At 46.7% G+C, this 26,280-nt stretch overlaps 1 protein-coding gene across 2 annotated transcripts in view; it reads right to left on the reverse strand.

Annotated features, from left to right (window-relative positions):
• Positions 1–26,280, reverse strand: part of APLP1 (amyloid beta precursor like protein 1) — a 49,923-nt gene that overhangs the window by 15,968 nt on the left and 7,675 nt on the right. For both annotated transcript variants that reach the window (XM_083455205.1, XM_083455206.1), the window contains exons 2-12: positions 25,575–25,742; positions 22,554–22,683; positions 20,737–20,849; positions 17,498–17,676; positions 16,912–17,168; positions 15,150–15,280; positions 14,356–14,430; positions 13,243–13,401; positions 6,946–7,074; positions 6,712–6,811; positions 4,849–4,995 (exon numbers count right to left, since the gene is read on the reverse strand). In XM_083455205.1, the coding sequence (XP_083311331.1) occupies positions 4,849–4,995; positions 6,712–6,811; positions 6,946–7,074; positions 13,243–13,401; positions 14,356–14,430; positions 15,150–15,280; positions 16,912–17,168; positions 17,498–17,676; positions 20,737–20,849; positions 22,554–22,683; positions 25,575–25,742 (1,588 nt within the window). The remainder of the gene's footprint in view (positions 1–4,848; positions 4,996–6,711; positions 6,812–6,945; positions 7,075–13,242; positions 13,402–14,355; positions 14,431–15,149; positions 15,281–16,911; positions 17,169–17,497; positions 17,677–20,736; positions 20,850–22,553; positions 22,684–25,574; positions 25,743–26,280) is intronic.

A 26,280-nucleotide genomic window follows, 5' to 3' on the forward strand; every position in this document is an offset into this window, starting at 1 on the left:
TGTTTAGCCTGGAGAAGAGGAGGTTAAGGGGTGATATGATAGCCATGTTCAAATATATAAAAGGATGTCACATAGAGGAGGGAGAAAGGTTGTTTTCTGCTGCTCCAGAGAAGCGGACACGGAGCAATGGATCCAAACTACAAGAAATAAGATTCCACCTAAACATTAGGAAGAACTTCCTGACAGTAAGAGCTGCCAAGGAGTGTGGTGGAGTCTCCTTCTTTGGAGGTCTTTAAGCAGGGGCTTGACAACCATATGTCAGGAGTGCTCTGATGGTGTTTCCTGCTTGGCAGGGGGTTGGACTCGATGGCCCTTGTGGTCTCTTCCAACTCTATGATTCTATGATTCTAAAGTGATACATGGCAAAGTGGTAAAGTGCAAGGGTCCCTATAGACACACGTCAAGTCCAAAAAATGCAGGCATTATTCTGGGAACGCACATCAGCACATTAACACAACCACATATCAACACCACTGCAATCCTATGCTTGGTTTCCTGGGAGTAGCTCCATTGACCTTCCCATTGCATAGGTTCAACTCAGGGGTCAGCAAACTTTTTCAGCAGGGGGCCGGTCCACTGTCCCTCAGACCTTGTGAGGGGCCGGACTGTATTTTGAAGGGGGAGAAAGAATGAATTCCTATGCCCCACAAATAACCCAGAAATGCATTTTAAATAAAAGCACACATTCTACTCATATAAAAACACGCTGATTCCCGAACCGTCCGCAGGCCGGATTGAGAAGGCGATTGGGCCAGATCTGGTCCCCGGGCCTTAGTTTGCCTACCCATGGTTCAGCTTCTAAAAACACACCGATACCTTCAGCCAACTGAAGTGCAACCTTTAGTTTTTAAATCAGAAATGCTAGCAACCAAGTAAAGAAATGTTGCTATTCAAAAACTGAAGGCATGAAAAAGGAACCCTATCAAAAGAAAAGGAACGAAGTATCCAGCCTCTGATTATTTTTCCTCATTCCTTGACTTCCTGTATGCTAATCTGTCACAAGCAAACACGAAAGTCTAGCTACTAACTACCTCATTCACTTGCCAGAGCAAGAACAAAGTCCATCAGTTACTCCCCCCCCCCCGCCCGGGGCTCCAGAAGATGATGTCACTGCTTAGGATCTGGAAAAAAAAGTCTTGGAACTGCAACCTCTTCAGACTACAGGTGGGGGATACTGCTTTGGAATGCTTCCTCATGTTACACACTCAGCAAGTAGCACAGCAGAACAGCAGAGCTCTAGCCTGTCTGTCTGCTGAGCTCATTCTCTGTTTGCGGGGAGCTTTTAACATAGGGGAGCACTCAAAAGGGCGAGATGCCTCGCTGCAGTCGATTCCAACACTTCATTCTGCTGCATGTCTAGACTGGGCACTGAGATGCAAGTTCAAATCCCAGCTCAGCTTTGGTTATGCTGCACTCTCACAGGGTCCAATTAGACAATGCTATTAAACAAGGAAACACATTCAGTCTGCTGAGTCTTACCACTGTATTGTTTTTGGACCACAATTCCCATCATCCCTGACCATTGGTCCTGCTAGCTGGGGATGATGGGAGCTGTAGTCCAAAAACAACTGGAGACCTAAGTTTGGGAAACACACTGGTTTAAATTGTTGTTGTAGGAGGGCCTGGATTGGGTTTGTGAACATAAGAGAACAAGTTCCATCTAGTCATAAAATTGTATAATTGTAGAGTTAGAAGGGACCCCGGGGTTAATCTAGCCCAACCCCATACAATGCAGGAATATGCAGCTGTCCCATGCAGGGATTGAACCTGCAACCTTGGCGTTATCAGCACCATGCTCTAACCAACTGAGCTATCCCTAAACAGTCCAGCATCCTGTTCTCACAGTGGCCAATCAGATGCCTCCGGGAAGCCTGAAAGCCAAACCCGAGTCCAATAGCAACCTATCCACTTGTGCCCTCCAGTAACTGGTATTCAGAGGCATATCTCCTCCAATATTGGGAGGTAGTACACAGCCATCATTATTTTCACTTCTTTATTATTCTTATATCCCACCCTGCTTACAGAAGGAGCCCAGGCGGTCTAACAATACCATACAGATAAAATCAGCATCCAAACAATAAACACAGAAAGGTTAAATCATTAGATGCAATACAGCAGAAAGCAAACAACTGGACACTCAACCTCCCATCTGACTATACACCAAAGGCCCAGACAAATAGATAGGTCTATGCCCATCGGAAATCATGGTGGGGCTCAATTGGATCTCCATCAGGAGGCAATTTTGCAATAGGGGCAGCCACAGAGAAGGCTATGCCACACATTGCTACGCCAAAGGCCGTGTCCATTGGTGGAATCACAAGCAGAGCCCCTCCCACAAATATGAAGAGGCAGGACTTGTAAGTATTGGGGGAGGCACTCTTTCAAGTGTGTGGGTTCCAACTGTTCAGGGCTTTGCACACTAATAACAACTCCATAAAATTGACTAGTAGCCATTGATAGAATTTGCCTAACCCTCTTTTCAAGCCACCCAGGCTTGTGGCCATTAACTAGGTGCTGTGTGAATAAGCACTTTCTTTCATCTGTCCCGAATCTTCAAACATTCAGCTTCATTGAAAGATCTTGGCTTCTAGTATTATGAGAGAGGGTAGAAAACATCTCTCTATCCTTTTTCTTTACATAATATTCTCCCTTACTCACTTTCTCCCACCCCGCCCGAAACTAAAAGCTCCTAACACTCTAACCTTTTCTCAAAGGAGTGTTGCTCCAGCCCCTTCATCATTTTCAATTGCCTTTTCCTCAATGTTTTACAGCTCTACAATATCGTATTGTATTCAGGCACGGTAACTAGAACGGCACACAGTATTCTAAATGTGGTCGCACCATAGATTTTTTATGATGACATTATTATATTGGCAGTTTTGCTTTCCGATTCCTTTCCTAATTTATATTCTTAATGGTCACCAAAATGGAATTCACATTTTTCACAGCTACTGCAGACTGGATAGACATTTTCATTGAGCTATCCACCATAATAATCCCAATACCTCCTTCTTGGCCAGTCCCCACTAGCAAATTCAGACCCCATAAACATAGATGTGAAGATGTAGCTTTTTGCCCCCAAAGTACAAAGCTTTGCACTTGCTTGCGTTGAATTGCACGAGCTGCTTTAATGCCCATTTGCCCTGTTTGGAGAGATCTTTTCGGATCTCCTTAAAATGGGAGATAAATGGAATTTCAACAATTATGGTCATTATCAACATCGAAGCAAAACTGACCATACTGATAATGCGTCAGATGATGGAAAGAGAGCACTGAACCATAGAGTCAAATTGCAAAAAGAGTCAAATAATGAGCAAGAACCCATCCACAAATCTCTCACTTGGCTGTATCACTCAACCCATTCATATGGGGCATGAGTTCCGGGTCTAAAAGTTGAGTTTTATAAAGGTTAAGAATAGCCCATAGGAAACTGCTTTCATCCATGTCAGAATATTTATTCATCTATCTCAGCCTTGTCTGAGCGGCTCTCCAATGTCTCCAGCAAAGGTCTGTCCCACCATCGGCTCTTAGATCCTTTCTAACCAGACATGCCAGGCAACTACTGAGCTATGGCCTTTCCCCATCAAATTTAAGATATTTTCTTTCTTCGTTTCTTTCACAGTCTGCATCTCTGTGGACTTTGATCATCTCACCATCCATCCTTCTGCCCAAGCATGCAATCTCGGCACTCCTCATTATCCTTTGATCCTCAGATACAATCAGTCACCAAGCCAGCCATTTTTACATCTGGAATGTGTCTGCTATCTGTTCTTTTCTGTCTCCAGACTGCTGCTGTTTGCTTTGGTGGCTTCTCTCATTATTTCTCTTCTCTGTGGCTGGATTCTTTTCGCTGGGTTCATCTCTATCGCTCTTATTTTTAAACCTGTATGCCTCTCCAGACAACCTGCTTTTCGTGCACTCATGATGATGATTGGGTTATTGCACTTTATAGTTGAGATGGTTTTTTTTAAAAAAAGGAAAGAAAATCAAAGCAACTTAAAATATAATACAAAAATAAGTGAGAATTTGGCTAAATTGAAAACAGAGCCAGTTCTAGAAAAGGCTTTGTTGAGCAACCATTGCGATTTCTTTCTGGAGAAATTAGATGCTGTCTACTGAATATTTGTTCTGATTGGATCGCAGGGAGGTTAGATGACATTGCATAAAGCAATTAGCAACCCACAATTCCAGGTGCATTTCACTGTCACTTCCCTTACTGCAAGAAGTCTGGCTTTTGGGGGGGAAAGCAAGATTAAGGCTTCCTAATCAACTATTATCATACAACCTGAATTTGTTTGCAAGTGACTGAATCACACCTGCAAATAGTGACAGCCTAGAAGCACCTTAGTTTCCCCAGCGGATATGTCTTCCCCAAATATCTATGTACCAAAAAGCAAGTCCTACCGATTTGACTCACAAGAGGAAACAAACAAGTCGAATTAGAAGTGACAAAATTAGAAGTGAGAATTTCTAAGGAAAGCTATGTTTTGAAAAATCGAAATTGGGCAGGTTCACATTAAAACTCAAACAGAACCAAGTTTCTCCTCCATCCCTGCCCATTGTTCAGGTAGTTCCTGATGATTCATGCTGGATTCTTCAATCCTACATGCCTGTATCATTTCCCCCCAAAATGTTATGAATGCGTATCTCTATGGTGTGAACTGTTTTGCAATTCTCTGAATAGTAAGTAGCCTAGACATATTCTAAAATAAAAACAAGATCTCCTGTGAACCGGCTCCTTTTGTACTGGGCCACTATGATGCTCCAGGGACAGTCATGACTTGAGGGGTGTGCTGGTCACCTTTGCTAAGCAAAGCATCATCTCTTTCAAAGGCATCCTGAACTCACCTTCTCCATCACGGGGGTACGAATGGCTCTCAGAAACCAAGTCCTCGCTACTGTCCATGGGCAGGAATTCCTCAGTGGTGCGTGTCTCTGAGATGGAGGTGGTGAGCAGGTCGTTGGTGGTCACCCGTTCTGAGCGCAGCAGCTCCTCTAGGAGAGCATTACAGAGAGAGGGGTCAGAGAGTTGCCTTGAACATCAGCTGACTCCACTCCTACCCTCCCTTAATTATGTGAGCTGCAACTGTTTCCCCCAAACTTTATTATTATTATTATTATTATTATTATTATTTAAAGCCATCCTTATGGGATCCTCTCTGTGTTTGCTTGGCAAATCTAACTCATCACTCAAAGAGGACATTCAGCATTTTGCAGAATTTCCCTTCTTTTTTAAAAAAAAAGGCTTTTAGACTACCCTTCATCTACAGAGAAACCAGGATGGTATACAAAAGCAAATATAAATAAAAATGAATGCCGTATAATTAAGGAGCACACCAGCATATGTAACAACCAGGTTAAGACTAGCTTTTCCCACTAAAAAATGATGTCCAAAATTTGGGGGCGTCTTACACATGGATAGATCTTCCCCCGTTTTCTTAAATCGGAGTCCCCCAAAATAGGGGGTGTCTTATACATGGGGGTGTCTGATGGATGGAAAAATACGGTATATTAAAAAAGCATGCCTGCCTACTAATAAAATTCCAAAAACTTGGGACTTTTTGAAATAGCCCAGGCAAATGAAGTAGTTTTGATCTGACATAGAAATGATTATAACACTGCTGGCAGTTTTTACCCCTCAAGGAAGGGCATTAAGACTATAAAGACAGCAGCCTTAAACTGAATTGGACCATTAGGCCACCTAATTCAATATTGTCTCCACTAACTGGAAGCAGCTCCCAAGGGTTTCGGACTGAGGACATTGCCTGCTCTACCCGGAGACATAAGGCCCGGCCCTGGGACCTTCCACACGCAATGCAGATCTTCTTCTACTGGGCTTTGGCCCTTCTCCAAAATAGGCACATGGGAAATTGCCTTTTACTGAGTCCACTGAGTTCAGTGTCGCCGTGCTGAGGAGCGCTGCACTGAGGAATAATGGTGGGAGCCTCCCCCTCCCTCTGCTCTTAGTCAGGACCCTGAATCTTCCCAGGAGCAGTGGGACAGTATAGATTTGGAACAGTGGTTTGCAGAGGGACATAGTTCAGAAGGCAGAAGTTGGGAAGAACTGGGTGGGGAACAGCTAGGAGAAGAAGAACTGGGAGAGAGTTAGTTAACAGACTCTCTCTCGCTGGAAAGCGTCCATCTGCTCAGCCCAAGGTCAAGGAGAGCAGAGAAGGTGGCAGCACAGAAAGCACACTGGTTGCAAGACGAGGAACTGACGTGGGTGACTAGGGGGGAAGCGGGTGGAACCCTTAATTGGGAGCACCTTCATTCCTAGGAATGGATTCTTTGTTCTCTTGCTGTGGTCCTTAAAATCTCTAACTGGTAAGTGACTCCTTTTGCTTGTTCTGCTTATCTACTGCCAAGGGGGGGGGGGGGGGGGAGACTAGTCCATGAAGCCTGACACTGACGGGCATTTCAGAGATGGGGCATTCACCTGCAGATGTCAGGGGGCTGAACCTGGGATCTTCTGGGTGCAAAGCAGATGCCCTACCGCTGAGCCATAGCCCTCCACAGATATGGTGCCATCAGAAAGAAGGGTCTGAACTTCACAGGACAGCTGGCTGTGCATAAGGGCCTCCTCTAAAGATCTTATGATATGGGCAGCTGGGATAAGGAGAGGAGGAGCTCCATAACATCCCCCTGAAGGCAATCTCTAGGAAACCTTCTCCTACCAGGTCAGGCCTTTGGGTCCATCTCATCTAGACCTACCAATGTCTCCTCGAAGCTCTTGGGCAAGCTGAGGGTTCTTGTAGAGCAGTGCCAGACTCTGGTTCATCCGTTCTTCAATGACATGCAGGTGGGTGTAGACCTGGGGATGAGAGCAGCCCAGGTTTATTATTGCTCCCCTCCGCCAAGAAGGTGTGACCCCAGACAGGGGCACCTGGGGGGGCGGGTGGGCAGGAGGAGAAAGAAGAAGAAGAAGAGGAAGGATGGAAACCAGACCTGGAACTTCATTTGCTCAGCCTTCTCGGGATCAGCAGCTGCCACATGCTGGTAATGTCGGAGGGTGTGGCGCTGGTCCTTCTGTTCTGCTCGCACGTATCTCTTCAGGGCTAACAGGACGCGGTCCGGCTGGGTCAAAGGGAGAGGACAAAAGAAAACACAAAACAAGTTAGGCAGGTGCAGGTGTAGCTCAGCAGTAGAACATTTGCCTTGCATGCAGAAGGCCCAATTTCTTTTCCTTTTTTTTGAAAAGTTGTTATTGTTAAAATAATTCAGCATTAATACACACATATTGCGAATATACAAGCATACAAACATACATTTCATACAATCCTTAAAAAAGTTCAAACATACCTAAACTCAATCCCACAAATAATTCCTTTTCCCATCACCATCCACCACCCCTCACCCCACCTTTGTGTTAGACTTCCAATCTACTCAATTGCAATTTCTTTCCACTTCTATTATTTTCTTTCACACACCTTTAACCTAATTTCATGCTTCTTTTTCTATTACACATTGTTATCCATCTTATACAGTATTTCAGTATTTAAAAAAGAACTTGTTTATTCTAATAGGAGTTCTGATTTTTCAGTATGGTTTTACAATATCCTTTAAACCCCTTCCAATCCCTGTCTATCTTCTCTTTTGAGATCCTTCCAATTTCTCCCATTGTTTTGGATATATTGTAGTACTCCAATAATTTGGCAAGCAATTAAACACCTTGTCGGTATAATAGCACTTTTCCAATTTTTCACAATCAATAGCCTTGCGGCTACTGTTGCGTACAAATATAATGTCCTGTCTTCTTCCTTTATACTTCCTAGTACTATTCCCAATAGAAAACTGCAGGAGGGCCCAAATTCAATCCCCTGCATCTCCATGTAGGGCTGGGGAAAAAACTCTGCCTGAAACCTTATAGAGCCACTGCCAGCCAGTGTGGGCATACCAAGGCCCGGGAGCCGGAGCCGGCCCAATTGCCTTCTGGATCCAGTCTGTGGACGGTCCAGGAATCGGCGCGTGGATTGGCGTGGGGTTTCTGATCAATTAGGCTGTGCCATTCCCCCCCCCCTCCCTCACACACACTGTGGCGGCACCTCCTCCCTCCCTCCCTCCTCCTGGCTTTCCCCTGCCCTGCCTAGAGGAGGAAGGGGGGCTGGGCTTTCTTGAGCCGCGGTTGGCTGAGCGCCATTTTAAGCAGCCCCTCTCCGGAGCCAGCCCTTTCACGCCGCTCATTGTCTCACCGCCACCACCAGCCCCTGCCACTCGCAAGGCACAGGTAAGCAGCCACTGGGGCTCGTCCGGTGCTGTGGAGAAGGGAGGGGAGAGTCGGGGGGGGGGATTTTCCACCCAAATATAATCCGGCCCCCCACAAGGTCTGAGGGACAGTGGACCGGCCCCCTGCGGAAAAAGTTTACTGACCCCTGAGATAGACCAACCAATGGCCTGAGCTCACAGAAACACATAAGTGAGTGTAGGGGACATATGCGAGTGGTAGAGCATCTGCTTTGCATGCAGAAGGTTCCGAGTTCAATTCCCAGTATCCTCAAGCTGGTTTGACTCAGTATAAGGCCACTTCCTACATTTCTATGACCACTGGCTAACACTCTCCTTTTTTTTTTGTATAATTTTTATTAAATTTTCTGTTTTACATTTTAGAATATTCATTTAAACAACCTTAAAATATCAGTGACTTCCCTTCTTCTCTTTCCATGGTTGATTTTGCAGAACATAAATCCTGCCTATTTTATATAAATTAACCCGTTCAGTATTCCATTATTACATCCATCAAAACTTCTTTACACTGTTGAATTTATCTTAATGCTGCCCATGTTTTCAAATATACACAATTTCCCCCCATATATTCAATAAACATTTTCCAATCTTCACTAAATGTATGTTCATCTTGTTCTCTTATTCTACAGAAGCTCAACATCAAAAAAACTAAGATCATGGCCACTGGTCTCTTCACCTCCTTGCAAATAGAAGGGGAAGAAATGGAGGCAGTGAGAGATTTTACTTTCTTGGGCTCCATAATCACTGCAGATGGTGACAGCAGTCACGAAATTAAAAGACACCTGCTCCTTAGGAGAAAAGCGATGACAAACCTAGACAACATCTTAAAAAGCAGATACATCACCTTGCCGACAAAGGTCCGTATAGTAAAGGCTATGGTTTTCCCAGTAGTGATGAATGGAAGTCAGAGCTGGACCATAAAGAAGGCTGATCGCCGAAGAATTGATGCTTTTGAATTATGGTGCTGGAGGAGACTCTTGAGAGTCCCATGGACTGCAAGAAGATCAAACCTATCTATTCTGAAGGAAATCAGCCCTGAGTGCTCACTGGAAGGACAGATCGTGAAGCTGAGGCTCCAATACTTTGGCCCCCTCATGAGAAGACTCCTTGGAAAAGACCCTGGGAAAGATTGAGGGCAGAAGGAGGAGGGGATGACAGAGGATGAGATGGTTGGACAGTGTTCTTGAAGCTACTAACATGAGTTTGACCAAACTGTGGGAGGCAGCGGAAGACAGGAGTGCCTGGTGTGCTCTGGTCCATGGGGTCACGAAGAGTCGGACACGACTAAACGACTAAACAACAACAAGTCCGCAAGCTGCGCATATTCCATCAGCCACAATTGCTATGTTTGGTCTCCACTGTCAGAGGCAGAATGCTCTGCTCATGTGCAGGCTTCCCATAGATACATGGGAACAGGATGCAAGACTAGATGAGCTATCGGCCTGATTCAGCTGGCTCGGTTTGTGATGTTAGATGTGTCCACTTCCAAGCATGCTATCAACAACATCTCTAACGTAACCAGCCAGAATAGCTGAGTTGGTAGAGCAGGAGACTCTTAAACCCGTGGTCGTGGGTTCAAGCCCCGCGTTGGGCAAAAGATATTCTGCATTGCAGGGGGATCTGAAGGCAGTCCTGTTTAGGGAAGCTTTTAATGTTTAATAGGTTATTGTATTTTAGTGTTCTGTTGGAAGCTGCCCAGAGTGGCTGGGGAAACCCAGCCAGATGGGTGGGGTAAAGGTAAAGGGACCCCTAACCATTAGGTCCAGTCGTGAACGATTCTGGGGTTGCGGCGCTCATCTCACTTTACTGGCCGAGGGAGCTGGCGTTTGTCTGTAGACAGCTTCCGGGTCATGTGGCCAGCATGAGTAAGCAGCTTCTGGCGAACCAGAGCAGCACACAGAAATGCTGTTTACCTTCCCGCCAGAGCAGTACCTATTTATCTACTTGCACTTTGTGCTTTCGAACTGCTAGGTTGGCAGGAGCAGGGACCAAGCAACGGGAGCTCACCCTGTCGTGGGGATTCAAACCGCCAACCTTCTGATTGGCAAGCCCTAGCCTCAGTGGTTTAACCCACAGCGCCACCTGCGTCCCATGGGTTTAATAATAATAATAATAATTATAATAATAATAATTGACCAAATGACCCTAGTGGTCCCTTCCAACCCGACAGTTCTATGACAGCTTCTGTGCAACTTTTCTGCGTCCTGCTTCCCCTTCCTGCTCGTATCCGGTCCATTTCCAAGCACCCAAAGGAGGCACACAATACCCAGCCCTTCACTTTGCATGGTTTTGATCTGTATTGCTTGGAACACATTTGCCTCGCACTGTTCATATTACAAGACACAGGATGACAGGGACGAGCATCTTTCTCTTCTCGGCACCTGCACGCTCCGGAGGTTATTCCAGGCTAACCGTTCTAACCCCCCTCACCCGCCCTCTCAAAATGTTCAGGCAGGGTTTGCTTGTCTGTTATCCTCCTAGATCAACCTTCATTTCCATCTCTTTCCCCGCGCAGCAAATGCAATAAACAAACAGTTGCTTTATTGTGCATTCATGACACTCGACAACGTGCTTGCTACTGTTCTCCATTCACAACCAGAGGCCTGTTGCGGAGGCCACGGGAGCGACACAGTCCTCTGACCAGAGGGCTTGGTGCTCTGAACAATTATTGCCATTATCATTATTATTAATTGGATTTATACCCTGCCCTTCCTTCCCTAGGAGTCCAGGACAGTGCATCTAGGGCAGCATATTCTGGCTCAGTACATCCTGCCAGCCTCTGCCCTTTCTCAGCCTGCCCTCCATGCTGTCCCAAAATTTGTCATGAGTTCTAATTCTGCCCCAGCCCTCTTGCTCTGCTGCTCAGCACATCAGGTGACCAAAATCTGAACAGAAAATTGTTTCCTTACTCTAATCTTTAATGTCTTTGCAAATGTGCCCTGGAATAGGCAGGAAAAGGCCCCTGATCCTCTTTTCTGGAATGAAGGGATATCAGCCGTGCCAAGGAGTGGCTAAGCTGCCTCTGCGCTGCCTCCCTAAAACTGCAGGTTAGCAGAGTTTTTTTTCTCTTGCGGGCTGCTGAGAAAGACACCCCTGGACTACCAGCACCCCAGGCTGCCACTACGTTTGCCTTCAGTTAAGCTGGCCCTGAAACAGCTTGATGAATAGCAGGGAAGAGGCTGTACCAGGCATAAGAAGCAGCAGAAAGCACAGAGGAGACAAAGGAGATAAACAGGAAAGGAGCTTGCAAGGAAAGACAACCGAAAGATAAAGGGAGTAGAGAGGGGCGATCTCGTGTACCTTCCTCCACTTTGCTTATTTTTTTGATTACAGGAAGTCCAAAAGTCATGTAGCAAGCAGCCATAACTTTTAGCTCACTGGAATTCTGGTTTCAGAAATTTAACTTTGCATTGCCCATATGGGTTTCAAAAACTCATATTCTCAGCCTTTGCCGTGTAGGGGGAAAAAATGCTTTCTTGCTTAAAATGTTTATCAGAGATTCTCAGGAGTTCTACCAGAAACTGACCCGAACTCACATCTTCCATTTCATTTTTTGCTCAGCCCTTGTTCCAAGGAGCTCAGGGCAGCAAACATGGTTCCCCTTCCCCATGTTATTCTCACAACGACCCTGTGAGGTAGAGCTTAGGCTGAGACACAATGAATAAAGGCTCAAAGCCACCCAGTGAGATTTATGGCTGTGTGGAGAGTTGAACTGGATGTCCTGGGCTAAACAGAGAAATTCTAGGCATGTTTGCTTGATGTTAAGTCCCAAAGCGTTCAATAGATCTTACTCTCTTTTAAAATATGTCTAAGATTGCTACCTAATACTTTAGCCGCTTTGCTGCTCTGTGTATGTGCAGGATTCTTCCCCAGTACCAGATTCCACACTTGAGTTCACAGAGCCCAAGCACACAGAAAACTTGAAATATAAAGCCTGATTTTTACAGGTGATGGGAGTAAAGCATTTACCCATGTAAGCATGTCATGTGCAGTCAGTTAACATTTAAATTCACACATACATAGAGTGGCACATCCATGTGCAATGTGAAGCTTTCATGTGCATCTACATGACATTGGGCACATGCTGGACAAATGTGTCCTGTATATTAACATGCCCAGATTTGTAGTCAGTGCAGAGCGCAAGGGAGTCTGGGTAATAAGGTCTCCAAGGAAAAACAAAAAGATCTTTAACAGAGGGGGTGATAACAATGGGGGAGAAGAAAGAATTTGAACTAGAAAAGGACAAGTTAATGCATTTTTTTTTAAAAAAAACCCCTCATACTTTCCTCTACAAAAGGGAGCTGCTTAAAGTGGCTTACAAACGAAAGCAACAATTATCTTATTGTTAAAAACTAATTTAACGGTGAAAGGTTCACAGGCTATGAAGGACTCGCTCACAAATTCATTGACAGCTGCACGAATTATTATAGCCAGGAAATGGAAGGGGCAAGCAGAATATAAAATGGAAGAATGGTATAAAGAGGTGTGGGGTATAGCTATTAATTATAAATTAAAATGTGCCATTAAGGTAAGATGGAGAATACGCAGAAGAAATGATTGTGAGGAGATACGGAGGGTGTTTGTAGAATTTATACTGTTAAAACGGAAAGCGGTCAAACCATCGAAAAAGGTGTTGACATTCTGGGAGGTTGGATAGTTACAGTGGAAGGGTCTCGGTGGTGGGGTGCACATTTTTTTTTCTTATTTATTTATGATTATGACTTTGTCAAAAAAAATTTATAAAAAAGAATGTATAAAATGTAAATAAACGTATAAAATATAAATAAAAGAATGAAAATGAAAAACAAAAACAAAAACTAATTTAATAAAACCAAAAAGATGCAAAAAGCCCAAAGAGTGGTGCCATTCGAGGGAGGCAATGGCATCCAACCAGGTAAAGGTAAAGGTAAAGGTAAAGGTAAAGGTAAAGGTAAAGAACAGCATCCCTGAGCAGCTTCCCACCCAACTCATCCCCTCCCTCCTCTATATGCTTTTCCTTACCTGGGGATTATCAGTCTGCACAGCAGTCAGGTAGCTCTCTAGTGCTGCCCGGCGATTATCGTTGAGCAGGGCCACCACACGGGCCAAATGAGTCTCGACCAGCCGCTGTCGCTCTCGAGACACCTGCTCCTCCAGCGTCTGAAGGATGGACTGGAAGTGCTGGGTCAGCCAAGAGAAAAGGCGAGATGGTCATGAAGTTAAATGTATCTGCTGGGGCCACAGGGTGATGGTCTGGGAGCATCTAGTGCTGCGCAGCACCGCTGAAGTTAAGCAGATGTGCAAGCCCCCTGCGCTGCCCCCTTCAACACCTGATGTTGAGCTTTGGGAGGGTGGGAGGAGCAAGCCGCCTGCCAATCATGTGAAATAACAATTGCGTGACGCGATTGACGTATGGGTAGCTATGCCCACCTGTCAAAATTGGCCCATGGGGTGGGGGCAGAAGCAAAAAAGATTCCCCAAGGGTTAGTGTGGGGTTTTTGGAGAGGTTACAGGAGGGGTTGGACTGATGGAGGCCCCAGTAAATACATCTACACAGACAAAACATGAAGTTAATTCATAGGCTTTCTTCCATAAAATAGCAGTTTGGGAATGGGGGAGATAAATGACGCCATTTAAATATATAAAAAAAATATCGACATTCCAAAGCCAGCATTCAAAAATGGAAAAATTACAAAAGTAGCAACGAAAGAAACTTAAAAATGTGTTATTTTCAACGCGTTTTAATTTATTTTGGGAATTTGTATCCTACCCTTTCAACAAATTCCCAGCGCAGCTGGCATTTTTAATACTGGCATGAAAAATACCTCCCCAAAAGCATTTAAAAGCCTAGAAACAATCTGTCCAAGATGTAAAACAATTCCCAAACCAGAACCATCATTAAAGAAAAACACCTAGGAAAAAGCAAGCTGGAATAGGTGGTTTTTTTTTTTTTTAAAAAAAAGTCCATTAAAAAGTCTCAATCAAAAGCTCCATTCACACTTTGGTAGGTAAAGTGTTCCATAGGTGTGGGGCCATCACTGAAAAGGTCCTTTCTTACGCTTACTAACGTGGTTTGATTTTACTGGCAAAGCGTCTCCAGAGCTGATCTCAATACAGTCCTTCTCCAGTCCTCACCTCATTGAGTGCCTGACGATCCGTCTTGGGCAGGTTTTTTGCTTGGTTGTCCGCCGCAGCCCACTCCTTCATCACCTGTTGAATTGAAAAGAAGCAATGAGGTGCAGATGATGCTCCCACGAAAAGGCCCACATCTCTTCCTGGCACAAACCCTGACCCCGTGATGGAGTTCCTATTGTGTCCTCTTACTCTACATCTCCAGTATCGCTTGTCAGGCTTGAAGGCATGCATTTTATATATTGGATATTGCTGTTTCGTATAGGCCAGGCACGTCCAACTTCCAAGAAGTTTTTTTGGGGGGGGGGGCACTCAGGGTCCTGCAATTGACCGGGATCAACCAGGGACACCCTGCGATCAACAGGTTGGACATCCCTGGTATAGAGTAAATTCAACGTTTAGAGATGGAATTATGGGCAGGTGTCCCAGGGGACTGTTTGGAGCCCCTGCCACAGACTCTCTCCTATCCACTCAGCAGCCAAAACAAAACAATCAGCTCATCTTCACTCGTAAAGCTGGCCTACATGACAGGCATTGTGTTAACACTTGGTTTGTCTTATTCATGGGGGAAATTTACAACATCAAAGCCTATTCAGCAAGATGTGCCTCTGAGCGATTGTGATCAAATCCGCACATGCAAATTTATCATCTTATGCGACGAGGACAAATTGTGCCTTCTAAGTTGTGAACCGATGAATTGAAGATGTTCACAATTTAAACAAAGGGAAGTGTGTTTCACCAAGGACACCCCTCGCTTGGGGTGACAGTTGCTCTAGAGCTGCACCCCCCCCAATCACCTCATTGATCTGTCTCATGCGCCGCTCCTCCAAGTCCATCTTGGCACGCAGGAAGTTGGCGTGCTCGTTCCCATCTCCGGGCATTTCGAAATAAACGTCCACTCCGTCGGTGGGGCGAGGGGTGGGGGCCACTGCAAACACAGGAAGTGAGTTACACAAGGCAACATGCCTCGGCCCTCCCACCCACACAAAACATGCCCCGCAGGACAGGGGGCTCCCCACTCAGGCGAGGCATCAATACACACCCTTCTCCAACCTTCTAGAACTCCAGCTCCCATCAGCCCCAGCGTGATGGGAGTCATAGTCCAATAACCTCTGGAGGACGCCATGTTGACAAAGGCTGTAATATTGCCTCACATGGCATAAAGCCCCCCCTATTTTTCAGTTGCTGTTTCATTAATAATGTTTCACAGATTTTATATATTCACTGTGATATTCACTGTTTTATATATTACTGTAATGTCGCCAGACCACAAGACGCACCTAGTTTTTGGAGGAGGAAAACAAGAAAAAAAATATTCTGAATCCCAGAAGCCAGAACAGCGATCCCTCTTGCTGTTCTGGCTTCTGGGATAGCTGTGCAGCCTGCATTCGCTCCATAAGATGCACACACATTTCCCCTTACTTTTTAGGAGGGAAAAAGTGAGTCTTATAGAGCAAAAAATACGGTATTTGTTGATTATTTTATATGGTTTATGCTGTACAGACAACTCCCAATTTATGAAGGGGTTACGTTCCAAGGCACTGTGCATTTAAGGGAAATCGCATATATTTCAAACAACGTTGAAAAAGCCTGCAAACACCTCATTCCGCCCCATCCCCATTCTGCCCTTTTTTGTGACTTTTTCATGTCACTTTCAGGTTCAGCGTGCACGGTTGCCTAGAATGGTCGCTGCCTGTATTTGTGATGTTCTACCATGTTGTTGTTTCTTACTGTTTGTAAGCTGCTTTGAGATCCATTTGAATGAAAAGCTAAACAATGCATTAAATTGAATCAAACCCCACCTCTTACAAAAAATGTACAAGGCAAAAAAAGGCTGAATTCTCAGCTCCCCTTGGCGCCTCACAGACTGAGGCGGGCATGCCCCCTTGTGCCCCGCCCCCAAGCTGTGTCGGCTGAGGGACGCACTGGCTCACTGCGTCTGCCCCTTTGTGTCAGGGAGAGCCAGGTTCCGAGCTGCCTCTAGAACAGGCGCCCCATTGTGAGGAGGACGAGGAGGAGACGTGACCAGGACAAGCAGCTGAGCATTTCCGTCTTGTCCTACCACCCCTTGTAGCTGCTTGCTGGCTCCATGCGCCCCTCCTTTCATGTGGTAACATCTGCAGCAGGGATTCCATGAACTTCACCCTTCAGAAGTGCCCCGAATGGGAGCGCTGACTTCACCCGCTCTCAGAAAAACAAAGTACGGCTAGCTTCAGGTTCCATTTCTTGAGATAAGCATCTTCAGTAGGCCTCTCTCATCCTTGCTTTTTATAAGACAGATCAACAGGGCCTCCCAGAAAGGTGAGGGAAAGGATGGAGGAGGATGCAGCTCCTTCTCCTCCCTCCTGCTACTTCTAGAGAGGTGAACAGGTAAGTGAGGAAGAGCAGGTGGGGAACCTGTAGCCCTTTGGATGCTGTTGGACTACAACTCCCATCAACCCCGTCTACTGGCCACACTCACAGGGGCTGATGGGAGTTGGAGCCCAACAACATCTGGTGGTCCACAGCTTCACCATCCCGGCTCCAGTCGCTAGCCCTGCCCTGTCCTCCAGAGCTTACCTTTGATATCCTCTTCGGTGGTCTGCGTGGTGGTCGTGATGGTAGTCTGGGTGATGCTGTCGTCATAGTAACCCGGCTCCACAAAATAGTCATCCCAGGCAGCAGGGAAAGGGTCGGGGTCAGGAGCACTATCTCCAGGGCTTTCCTCCTCGTCGTCCTCGTCCTCCTCCACCTCTTCATCTTCATCCAGGTCCCCTTCTTCCTCCATTTCCAGGCTCTCTTCCTCTGTTGGGATGCGTCCTGTCGGAACCTTGTTGCTGAAGAAACAACCATCCGGTCACAATAGATACTTAAAGGGAAGAGTGTGCATTTTGGGGGGGTCTTTCTGGCAAGGGGGAAACTGTGTGGGGAACACCTTGCAGAACATCTTAAGCAGTGTGAATGCCACCAGGGTGGAAGCAAATAGGGCCTTGAATTTTGCACAATTAAAAACCTGAATTAAAATAAATTCTGATTATTTTGTGGGGGGAGGGGAATATATTGCAATTTCCCAACATGAATCCTCTTAAGCTCCAAAGTGTCCCATACAGCACCCCATCCACATTAAAGGGTGAGTGGCAAGTGCGGCTTGGGGTCGTTTGCTCACCTGTGCAAGGCCTCCTCTCTCAGATGGGCCAGGATCTGGGGTGCCTCAGTGGCTTGTTCCAGCCTGAGAGCTGTGGGGCGTGCAGGGCAACACACATATTCGACCCCACGGAAGCGGTCTGCCCCACAGGGCAACAGCATGCCATAGCTGTGAAGCTCCAGCTCCTCACCGCTGCAGGCCTGGGAATGGGAGATGAACAATGTCAGAATGCTGCTAAGTCACTCATTGGCTCAGTTCAGACACCACGCCAAAGCATGATTTGCGCTAGCCATTGTGCTTTGAACCTGCGCTATGGTTTGAGCTTCAAGATGTATACAGCAAGCAAGCCATGGTTCGCAGCCACTTGTCTCCTTTCATTTTCCATCTGCTCAACACACACCTTCACCCCTCTCACCATGGGGCAACAGCCTCTTTTAAGGCAGAACAATGACCCTAACTGTGGTTTGTGACTTCAGATGCCGCAGCAAACCGTGGTTAGTACAAACCATGGTTTGCAAACCACCCCCAGTTTGTGGTTTGGATATTCTTATTTGGCAGGCTTTCACAGAACATGGTTTGTAAACTAGCATAAAAAGACAGACATAGTACCAATTCATGGTTTCCAATTATGTTTGAATGCAACCAATTCTCACTGTGAGGTGGGCGAACTTTACATTTAAAAGAAAATTAAAATTCTGCATCAAAGTATCTCAAAACTGTTACGAGGAATACCAAACAAATCATGCAACTTGTAGACCTTTTGCAAATTAAACACATCTACATGATTTCTCCCGCTGTGCATGATATATTCTACACTTTAAAACTGGTTTTCCTAATTTACCGTATTTTTCGCTCTATAAGACGCACCAGACCATAAGACGCACCTAGTTTTTGGAGGAGGAAAACAAGAAGAAAAAAAATTTTGAATCCCAGAAGCCAGAACAACAAGAGGGATCGCTGCACAGCAAAAGCAGCGATCCCTCTTGCTGTTCTGGCTTCTGGGATAGCTGCGCAGTCTGCATTCGCTCCATAAGACGCACACACATTTCCCCTTACTTTTTAGGAGGGAAAAAGTGAGTCTTATAGAGCAAAAAATACGGTATCCCACTTTCTGCTACTCCAGAGTGGGGCAGGGCAAAGAAGAAATAACACAGGGACCTGAAACCTTATCCAGCAGCCATTCTTGTTTCTGAGATTTTGGCAGACACTGATTGCACCGTGCCAACATTATTTTCATACTCATGAGGTCTAAAAACTTTTTTTTTATAAAGGAAACCTATGTTTTTTGGAAGCCCTCCTATCTTATTTTACTCCTCAGATTAAGAACATAACCCTTAAAGACCTCGTCCTCCATTTATTAACTGCAGTGAGATTAGTGACTGCAAAAAAAAGGGAAAACTTTAAAAGCCTGGATTTCACAAGTATTGGACATATGGACAAATTAACTAATTCACAAAAGGAATATCCGCCTTGGGGTGGGGAGAAAGACTCACACCTTCTAAACGACATGGTATCCTTTTATTGACTTGGTTAAGGGAACCAGACAGGGTTTCCACCCTCCATTGATTTACGGAACCTTATGGCTACTTTCATTTGGCTGCCTTTCTTGGAACATATAAAGCTATAACCATCAGCTCCTATTTTTTCTTTCTTTTCTGTATGCCTACTAAGCTCTGTATTCCTTGTATGGATATGTTTTGTAACTTGAAATTAAAAAGCAGCAAAAACCCCCACACTATTTTAAAAAAGGAAGCTAAATTCCAGAGTTTTTTTCTGTGCTATTGTGAAATTGCCACACACACACACACACACACTTATACCATACCAGGAGTGGGCAGCCTTTTTGCGCCCAAGGACCACATGGTAATGGGTAGGATCAAGACCTGGCCAGGACTACTATCTCCCTCACCCCCCATTCACAAATGCACCCAGTTCACACAAACTCTCCCCTTTAACACTTATCTGACACGCAGACTTGCAATCCCAGACACCCACATTCCCTCCGTGTTCCCCTCCACTCACACACAACACAACAGCTGCCTAGCTCTGCAGGAACTTCCATGTTTCCTCTGCTCCCCAGCCCCAAAAGAAAGTCAGCGGTAAAAATGACTTGCTTGACATGATGTACAGTATTATTATTAATATTTATTTATTTTACTTCTATACAGCCCTATACCCGAAGGTCTCAGGGAGGTTCACATGAAAAATCACTTACATAAAATCAAAACAAAAACCAGATTAACCCCCCTCCTGAAAAGAGCCAGCATTTTAAAAAGGGTATAGGATGTCAGGTCAGGCAAAGGCCTGGTAGAAAAGGAATGTTTTTGCCTGGCGCCTAAAGATGTATAGTGAAGGCGCCAGGCGGACTTCCCCGGGGAGAGCATTCCACAGACGGGGAGCCACTGCAGAGAAGGCCCGTTCTCATGTTGCCACCCTCCTGACCTCTTGAGGAGGAGGCACACAAAGAAGGGCCTCAGAAGATGATCTCAGGGTCTGGTAGCTTCATATGGGAAGAGGCGGTCCTTAAGGTATTGTGGTCCTGAGCCGTTTAAGGCTTTATAGGTCAAAACCAGCACTTTGAATTGGGCCCAGAAATTAATCCTAGGTTGCATTATATCACTGTCATCCTCCAGGGACATTTAATAGGAAACTTGGGAGGTTAAAAGTTATCATTGCCAGCATCCTACTTTGGGAGGAAGCGGCGAGGGTTATCAAAAACCAGCCTGTAACTGCGGCACAAACACTCTCTCAACTCTCTCTTAAAGCAGTGTTTCCCAAACTGGGGCCTCCAGCTGTTTTTGGACAACAACTCCCATCATCCCTAGCTAGCAGGATCAGCGGTCAGGGATGATGGGAATTGTAGTCCGAAAACAACAACAACTGGAGACCCAAGTTTGGGAAAACACTGTTTTAAAGAGTCTTGGCAGCCTCTTCACCTTCAGCAGAGCTTGCCTTAAAGCAGGGATAGGAAACCTGCAGTCCCTGGCTTGTTTTCAAGTCCCTGGAGAAAGGGAAAGAGGATATGCTAAAATGGGCAGAGCTTTGGAAGGGGAAGTTTTCTACAAACCATTGACTGAGACCTTGGGCAAGAGTGACCTTCCTTTCCCAAGGCAGCCCACTCAGTGGTGGGGAAAAGAGAGAGAGGAAAGGGGAGGCTGGCAGATCGCTCCTGAGGGAATGTGATCCTCAATTGGAAAAACGAAGGTTTCCCACCCTTCCTCTGCTACTTTCCCCTCCCTAAGGTGCTCCCAGCTGCTCACCTCTTTGGCCACGCTGTGCCAAAATAAGTAGGTCTCGCACGAATCCATTTTTTCTTGGTGCAGGAATTTGCACTTGTCGGGCACGAGGAGAGCTTCGCTCACAAATTCACCCACTAGAGAAGGGACAGAAGGAGGCAGCGTTACAATTTAAGACTTTTTTTTTTAATCCCACCCATCCTTGAAAGAGTTCAAGGCAGCTTGCCTGGCCCATTTTATCCTCACCGCAACCCTGTGAGGTAGGTAGGCTGGGGAGAGAGAGTGAAAGATCCAAGGTCGTGAAGCTCACTGTGTTGGCAAAGTGGGGATTTAAACCCAAGTCCTCCCGAGAATGATAGAGTTGTACAGTCGGAAGGGACCCTGAGGGTCATCTAGTCCAAGTCCCCACAATGCAGGAATATGCAGCTGTCGCTTACGGGGATCGAACCTGCAGCCTTTCTAACCCAAGCTTCCCCAACCTGGTGCCCCAAGATGTTTTGGACTACTACTCTCATCCATCCCAGCCAGCAATGGTAAGAGATGATGGTAAGTCCAACAACATCTGGGGATCCAAGGCTGGGAAAGGCTGGTATGGGTAGAGCATGGGACTCTTAATCTCAGGTCCGTGGGTTCAAGCCCCACGTTGGGTAAAAGATCCCTGCATTGCAGGGGGTTGGACTGGATGACCCTTGTGGTCCCTTGCAACTCTATGATGGACAAATAGTCTGAATCCACTCTAAGCCAGCTTCCTAGACAGCAAGCTTCTCATAGTCATGCAGCTTACAGCTGGTCCATACAAAGTTCTCATCAGCCCCAGCTAGCATGGCTAATGCTAAATGGAGGGCACCAAGTTGGGGAAGGCTGCCCTTAGCATTGCAACACTCTGATGCTGCTCCTTCTATTTCCCAGTACAGTGGTACCTCGGGTTAAGTACTTAATTCATCCCAGAGGTCTGTACTTAACCTGAAACTGTTCTTAACCTGAAGCACCACTTTAGCTAATGGGGCCTCCTGCTGCTGCCGCGCTGCCGGAGCACGATTACTGTTCTCATCCTGAAGCAAAGTTCTTAACCCGAGGTACTGTTTCTGGGTTAGCGGAGTCTGTAACCTGAAGTGTCTGTAACCTGAAGCGTATGTAACCCGAGGTATCACTGTACATTTCTGAGCACAACTCAAGGTCAGCACTAGCACTTTGAGTTGTGATCAGAAATGTACTGGGAAATAGGCCCTGTTTACCTGAAGGAGCATCTTTAACCCTATTGCTTAGCCTGGACATTGAGGTTCAGCTCCGAGGGCCTTCTGGCAGTTTCCTCACAGCAAGAAGTGAGGTTACAGGGAACCAGGCACAGGGCCTTCTCGGTGGTGGTGCCCACCCAGTGGAATGGCCTCCCATCAAAAGTCAAGGAGATAAATAACTAGACAACCTTTAGAAGACACCTGAAGGCAGCCTTGTATAGGGATGTTTTTAATGTTTGATGTTTTGTTATGTTTTTGAATATGCTGGAAGCTGCCCAGAGTGTCTGGGGCAACCCAGTTACATGGGTGGGGTACAAAATATAAACAACAACAACAACAACAACAACAGCAGCTTAGTAGGAAAGCACTTGCTTTACAAGCAGAGAGACAATGATCTGCAGGGTCTAGACCAGGAATGGGGAACCTCTGGTGTTCTCCATGCTGATCAGCTTCCATCAGCCCCTGTCAGTTTAGCCAGGGATGATGGGAAGCGAGGTCCAACCACACCTGGAAAGCCACAGCTTCTCCAGCCTTGGTCTACACGAAATACAGCAAAGCACAGCTCTCGTGCCAACTCCCTGCGGCTGTTCCTCATCTGGCACTTACCCAGACACTGATAGGGCACCACGATGTGCTGGTGGCCTTTGCATTTGGGCCTCCCCTTCTTGCACCAGTTGTCGATCGTGACGGGCTGGGTGCCCTCCACGGCATTGGTGATCTGCAGCTCGGGATACACCTGCGGGTGGTGCATAGAAGAGGCACACAGATCACAGCAGGGAAGGGGAGACAGGGAGACGGGACACAAGAGCTTTGATCCTTACATGCATACACTTCCTCCTCCTCCCTCTGAAGGAGCACCTTAGAGTGGCATACCTGGAGTTCCTAAGTACAGTGGTGGCCCTACCCTGAGGCAGAGGGAGGCAGCCGCCTCAAGCGGTAAGTGCTGAGGGGCAGGGAGCAATAGTGAGGTGTTGGGAGGGCCAACTTCAACTGCAAGTCTTCTCTGGCACGTTTTTGTACAATGAAGGGGAGAGGGTGTCAACCTGTCCTTTGCCCCAGGCAGCCTTGTCTGAGAAGAGCTCCTTCAGATCATACTCTGGGCTCAGATTCCATGTTCAAGGCACAGGAGCGGGTGGGTGGGTTGCAAGCACAAACAAGAAAAATCCCATTTCCCAAACAAGAGCAGGGAGAACCTGAAGGGGCAAGGGACGGCCAGCTCATGATAAAACTTTGGTGCCTGAGGTGGAAAATGGCATCCTTCTGCTGATGTGTCTCGTATATACCTGCCGGGACCCCAAAAACCTTTTCAGAAGACATTTTCTGGATATTGCTGCCTAATGCGGCAAGTCCAGTGGTCACAAGAGACAGTGACTTTTCAGTGGTGGCTCCTGGTTAGGGAATGCCTTCCTCACTTGTTCACTGCATTGTGCTCTTTTCAGCACCAAGCGAAGACCTTTATATTTCCCCAGTTTCTCCCTCTCCAGATTTAGAACTTTTAAAAACAATTATTTATGCTATTGCTGTTTCTCTTGCTGGTTTTAACTATTTCTGTGGTATATATTCCATTTTTTAATTTTTTTAAATTACTTGCATTAAACGCATGGCTCCTGGTGGATTTGTGAGTTTAACTTTTATTTGCGATCTGCACAGAGGACTTTTTGTTAACTGCAGGTAGGAAATCTGCCGCAGCGGCATTACACAACTCTGGTTTGTTTGAACAACAGTTGTGCTGGAGACTAGATAGAGCCCTATGGACCACCTCTCTCTCCCCTCTGCAAACACTTTGAACTCCGAAATCTGCCTCCTCTTCTTTGCTGTAGGACCACCCTTGGGAAAGCCATAGAGCTGCAGTGTTTCTTCCAGGGCAAGGATGGCTACGGAGGACCTTTTCTGCTTGCTTCCCCCTTACATCATTTGGCTGGGCTAATTTGTCTGCACCTTTTGACTTAAATCACCGCTTAATGGTCCGTTTATTACAACACAACGGCATACGTAAGGCGCTTTGAATACTTGAGCATAAATGCAGATGTGGCGTTATTATCCCCATACTGCAGACAGGAATGCTGAGAGGGGGTGGCTGGGCTAGGGCCAGCTGATGATTTCATGGCAGCTGAGAGAGCTTAAACTTTGAGGAAGGGTCATAGCTCAGTGGTAGAGCATCTGCCTTGCATGCAGAATGTCCCAGGTTCAATCCCCAGGTAGGGCTGGGAATGTCCAAGTCCGTACTGAGAGCATGCAGGCATCCTGCGCCTTCTCTGCAAACAGAGTGCTTATTATGATCTGGATTAACTGGGGGTAGTGGGAGGGAGGGATGACACTCCCTTATTACGGCAGGTAGTTGGACTTTCCTGATGCGCCAGTGGTGCAATACTTGTCTTGGGTGGGGGGAGTGGCACTGTCAATAACATTCACAAATGGGGGGGGGGCACTCGTATTTGATAGTGGCCTTGCCTAACGCATCTGTTTCAGCATGGGAGAGAGAAGTCCTAACCAAAGCAGCAGGGCACACAGCTTGGTGCGTGAGAGACAGACAAACAGAAAGTCTGGTGCCTATGCTTCTGGATGCTTGTGTACTTGAGGGGCTGTCTACCAATGCATTTTGAGATGGAGTGGGGACCTCTGACAGTCCTTATATATTCCACTGATTCCAACAACCAGCACCAGTGTGGTTTCGTTGGTGTAGGAGCTGGACAACTGGGCTTTAAATTCCCCACTCATCTCACTGGGAGAGCTTGAGCCAGAGACCAACTCTCAGCCTGACCTACCTCACAGGCTTGCTGTGAGGAAAACATGAGGGAAGGGGGAAATCATGCATGCCACCTTGAGCCTCTTGGAGGAAGAGTGGGACGTCAAGATAACAGCACATAAGATACCAACAAACATCACTTTCAGCGCTCATGCCCCCAGGCACCTCAGCATATAGGGAATGGCAGTGGGCAAAGGGACATCATTCTAGAAGTGAGCTCATTTATTATTTTCTTGCTCAATAGGTTTATAGGCCATCCAATAAGCTTAGCATTGTACACATGGAATGCCCAGGTAGCTAGACAGCCGGGTAACTGACCTGTTTGGTTTCACTGATGAATCTATGCCTGGTGCATGTGTGTGGTTCTTTGTGTACATTTATGACTTAGCAGGCGATGGGAAATATGTCTGCCTGAAACCCTGGATAGCTGCTACAAAGCTAGCTGGACGAAAAATCTTAGCAGATATAAGGCAAGTTCCTTAAATGCCTTGGGTCATTTCTCTGGACCCAGTTATAGAACAGAAATGGGCTTCAATGGATTGAGCTGGTAGACCAGTGATTCCCAAACTTGGGTCGCCAGCTGTTTTTGAACTACAGTTCCTATCATCCCTGACCATTTGTCCTGCTAGCTAGGGATGGTGGGAGTTGTAGTCCAAAAACAGCTGGATACCCAAGTTTGGGAAACGCTGTGGATGAGAAAGACAGGGACAGCCAAGGTTAGATTCACAATGATGTGTGTATAGACTCCTGTGCAGGGCTAAGCATATGGTTCAGGGTGAATTGAAGCAGAATTGGAAGGTGGAGATGGGACAAGGCAAAAAGGAGAAGGAGGGCTCGAGGAAGCACTGGGCGTGGAAGAGGAGCAGGCGAGCGCTTGATACCTCCTGGCAGTAGCTCCGGATCTCCTCACTGGTGTGGAAGCAGGTGTTGGTGCCGAAGGCGTCAGGCTCCCAGCGCCCTGTCTGTACATTGAGATGCAGGACCAGCTTCCCACAGAACATGGCCACTTGGGGAGTCCCGAGTGCCGGGCCAAGGGCTGCCCCCATGCCCTGCAACACACAAAGGGAAGAGAGGGGTGATAAGACGGGCAAGTTCTGCAAAACACCAGACACACGTTTGGATCATGTTGAACAGTCTCCTCCTGGCAGGGCACCTCCCAGAGCTAGCAGGGAAGGGTGTTCCCCGGCCACATCACTCCCATGACCCCCCACGAAGCCTCGCATCTTCGCATCTACCTGCCCTTTTGCTGTTTCCCTCCCCCCCATCTTTGTTTGCACCATCTCTCTGTCTCTCTCCGTCTTCTCCTCCTCAGCAACCGTGGGGATGTTGTTGCTGTGGCAACCGCTCCCCATGGAGTTGCCAGATCTTCTCTGTTGCCATGGAGACCAGCTCCCAGATGGAAATTAATACTGCATCACCAGCCCCTCCCTCAGCAGTTTCTCATCTTGGGCCCACTCCCACCAGGCAGCACCACCACCTCCTCCTTGTCTTCCTCGCCGCCCCCCACCGCTCCCAGCTCACCTTCCTTCCACTCCTTTTTTCTATTCCTTCATCTAGAATCTCGCTATGCTGCCATCCATCTCTGTC

Source organism: Podarcis tiliguerta (genome assembly GCF_965153285.1).
Source record: "Podarcis tiliguerta genome assembly, chromosome: 8".
Taxonomy (NCBI): domain Eukaryota; kingdom Metazoa; phylum Chordata; class Lepidosauria; order Squamata; family Lacertidae; genus Podarcis; species Podarcis tiliguerta.